Source organism: Myotis myotis, unplaced genomic scaffold (assembly GCF_014108235.1).
Source record: "Myotis myotis isolate mMyoMyo1 unplaced genomic scaffold, mMyoMyo1.p scaffold_m19_p_20, whole genome shotgun sequence".
In the NCBI taxonomy this organism is placed as follows: domain Eukaryota; kingdom Metazoa; phylum Chordata; class Mammalia; order Chiroptera; family Vespertilionidae; genus Myotis; species Myotis myotis.
The window spans coordinates 23,150,733-23,154,227 of NW_023416325.1; the positions used below are offsets into that span (position 1 = coordinate 23,150,733).

The following is a 3,495-nucleotide window of genomic DNA, read 5'->3' on the forward strand; positions in this document are numbered from 1 at the left end:
AAGGCCGGATTCAGCACCGCGGACAGCTCCCCGCCACGCCCCGAGCCCGCACCGCCCCTCCGCTGCTGGCAGCCTCGCCATTGGCTCTCCTGGCCCCCTCTCCAAGCTGCCAATTCTCCTACACTCAGACCCAACCTACCCAGGAGCTAGTCTTCTCGCCTCCAGCGCCAGGGGTAGCCCAGGGCCGGGGGAGAGCCTGGAGATCCCAGCCTCGAGGGGCGGCTGTCGGCTCCTGGCCAGGCGTGCGGAGCCACTGCCTGCTCCCTACACTTCCTCCTGGGCCTTCTTTCTGTGTTGGGGGGCTCGGACCAAGATGAACCTCAACTTCACCTCCCCGCTACACCCGGCGTCTTCTCAGAGGCCCACGTCTTTCTTCATTGAGGACATCCTGCTGCACAAGCCCAAGCCGCTCAGGGAGGTGCCCCCCGACCATTTCGCCAGCTCCCTGGCCTCCCGGGTGCCTCTGCTAGACTATGGCTACCCCCTCATGCCCACCCCCACCCTCCTGGCTCCTCACCCCCACCACCCTCTGCATAAGGGAGACCACCACCACCCCTACTTCCTCACCACTTCGGGTAAGTAACGGGTCTCCAACTGTGGGAGCCTAGAGAAGGCCACGCGGGCGCAGCCTGGCCTGTCGCCTCCTTCCCGGAGTGAGAGGTAGAAGGTGAGGGCTGTGGCTGTGAGCAGCAGAGCTCGCTGGCGGCATGCCCACCCACGGGTGACTCCTGTCGCTCTGTGCCCTTCACCATGGGGGACATGCCAGCGAGAGGGGCTGGAAGGGGGGTGCTGTTCTTGGTGGCGGGCAGTGCCCAGTCCCCTCCCTCGGGGTCTTTCTGGCCACTTGGTCCAGCTCTCAGTCTCCACTCGCTGTCTGCCTGCTCGGAGGGAGACCCCGGCCCCTTCACCCCCTTGGACAGACCTCAACTTTGTAATCGGAAATCCACGCGACCCTCCCAGGGCTGCGCACTCACCACCCAGGCGGCGGAGGCCTAGGAGTGAAGGAGGGTTGGGATATTCTGAGGACGGAGGGTTGGGCGCCAGAATAAGGGAGAAGGGGTAAAAAGAAAAGAGGGAGGGACGCGGCTGCTCCTTAACTCTCTTTACTCCCAACGTCTCGCCTTTAACTCACAGTCGTAAGTCCATCGCTGGCCTCTGGGAGCCCGGCCCCAAAGCACTGTGATTGCAGACCGGGCGAGAGAGAGCAGGCACCGGCCGGGTCTGGTGCGGGGCGGCGGGGACGCCAGGTGTGGCCGCCTCTCTCCGGAAGCCCCGCCGCCTCTCCCGGCACTTCCATTCCGGCCGGAGTAGGACACAGTCACTCCCGAGGCCCGGCGGGGCTGCGGAGACACGAGGCGGCTGGTGAAGCCACAACAAAAGCTGAAGGTGTTTGTGGAGCGGGAAGCCCGGGACGGGAGGGAGTCAGCCCGCACCCAAGTCGCACTCTCGGCGTTGGCGTCAGCACCCGCCGGCACACCCGTGTCCCCCCAAATAGCGGCGGCCGAAGCCCCGGCGCCGGGCTGCGGGTTTCCGTGTTGGCGGTCGTTTCCCGGGTCCATCGGCCTGTGGGCGCCGGTGGCCCTTCGCCCGCCTGGAGCCGCTCCGACCCAGGGAGCCCGCGACGGTGGGGAAAGCGCGCAGTCCTCTGCCGGGGTCGAGGAGAGAACGAGGAGCACGATGAGCACATAGAGAGAGGGGTTCCCGGGCTCCCCGAGGCTGACAAGGGGACGCGCGAGGCGGGATTGCCCCTCCGACGGGCTCCGGGTCCTGGGCCGCCGGCGGGAACCCGCGGGCTCGGGGAGAGGCGTTCCAGTGCGTTTGGAGGCGAGACCACGGCCACGACGCTACCGGCCTTAAACCACCGTAAGCCGCGCCGCGGGGCCTGGAAGGACGGGGTGCAGGAGGGGGACGGGCGCCCGGACTGTCCGATGTTTGCAAGAAAACTTGGGTGCCGCGACAGAAGGTGGACGCGGTGCGCTAGGAAGCCCCCCGGCTCTTTTACAAGCTCCTCCCGTCTCCCCGCTGCTTGCTGTTGGGGTTTCTAGGTGGCTTCCCGCTAAAGACCTCCGAGCGGCATCTCCCGCCCCCGACCCCATGCCCTGCGGTTCCCGGGCGGGGCCGGCGGCTCCGGGACCGCGGCCGCAGGAGGCTGGGGGGGGGGGGGGGTGCGGGCGGAGGAGGGTGTGGAGCGGGCTGCTCGCGCCTGACGCCCTGGGCGGCTTCTCCCCGCAGGCGTGCCGGTCCCCGCGCTGTTCCCGCACCCGCCGCCCGCCGAGCTGCCCGGGAAGCACTGCCGCCGCCGCAAAGCCCGCACCGTGTTCTCGGACTCGCAGCTGTCGGGCCTGGAGAAGAGGTTCGAGATCCAGCGCTACCTGTCCACGCCCGAGCGGGTGGAGCTGGCCACGGCGCTCAGCCTGTCCGAGACGCAGGTGGGCCGGCGCGGGAGGCTCCCCCCTCCCCCGTTCCGCCCCGCAGGGTGCCCGAGGGCAGGACCGCGCCCCTCGGTCCCAGGAGGCTCCGAGGCCCTTCCGCCCGCACAGCCGCTCCCAGCCCCGCGTCAGCCTCGCGCAGGGGCCGCGGACCGGGAGGAACCTCCTCCGCGATCCGACCGCCGCCCCTGCTCGCGAGCCGCAGCTCCGCGCTCCCGCGCCTCCTCCCCCAGGGCCGGTCCCCGTCCCTAGAGCAGCCCGCGCAGGACGGTTGTCTTAGTTCAGCCTCAGCGACCAGGCTCTCACCCGCCCGGTGCCCTGGAGGCTGACCCCGGGCCCGGTCCTTCCTCCAGAGGCGCTGCAGCCTCACCCCTCCGCACCCCCGCGCCCTCCCCGCGCTCACTGCCACCCGCACCCACGTGCTGCCGCCGCTGGCCTGCGGGGCGGGAGCCGCCTCTGCTGAGAACCGCAGTTGGGCCTCCGCTGCCGTCCAGGAACCGCTGGCCAGGGGTTCAGGCGCCATGTCGGGGGCGCGGGCAGTACAGGAGGCGTCACGCTCGCTGACGGCGATTCTGAGCAAACAGGCCTAGTGTTCCCCAGGCCGCGGACCCTAGTGCCGTTTCGGGGGTTCCCTCCGCGAGCCCAGAACTGGCCTGTGCGCATCGGAGCGGCTTCGCCGGGAGCGCGGTCCCAGCCCCTGAGTGGTCCGTCCTCGGCTCTCGGTCCCTCGGTCCACCTTCCTCACCCCCAGCCACGCTCAGACCTCAGGCCGGTCGCCGTGGGTCTGGAGGAATGACGGGTTTTCTATTTTTCTCCCTGAAATCAGGTGAAAACGTGGTTCCAGAACCGGCGGATGAAGCATAAAAAGCAGCTGAGGAAAAGCCAGGACGAGCCCAAAGCGCCGGGTGCGCCCGAGAGCCCCGCGGGCAGCCCCCGCGGCCCCGAAGCCGCGCCCGCCGAGGCCCGGCCTGGGCTGCCCGCCGGCCCTTTCGCGCTCGCGGAGCCGGAGGACGAGGTGGACATCGGGGACGAGGGGGAGCCGGGCTCGGCCCCGCGGGGGCTCTGA

The 3,495-nt window shown here is 69.9% G+C and overlaps 1 protein-coding gene across 1 annotated transcript; it reads left to right on the plus strand.

Annotated features, from left to right (window-relative positions):
- Positions 1-313: 313 nt before the first annotated feature.
- On the plus strand, positions 314-3,495 carry BSX (brain specific homeobox). The gene is made up of 3 exons (XM_036353683.1): positions 314-575; positions 2,233-2,429; positions 3,256-3,495. Exons 1-3 carry the CDS (start codon positions 314-316, stop codon positions 3,493-3,495), a joined length of 699 nt encoding a protein of 232 aa, XP_036209576.1.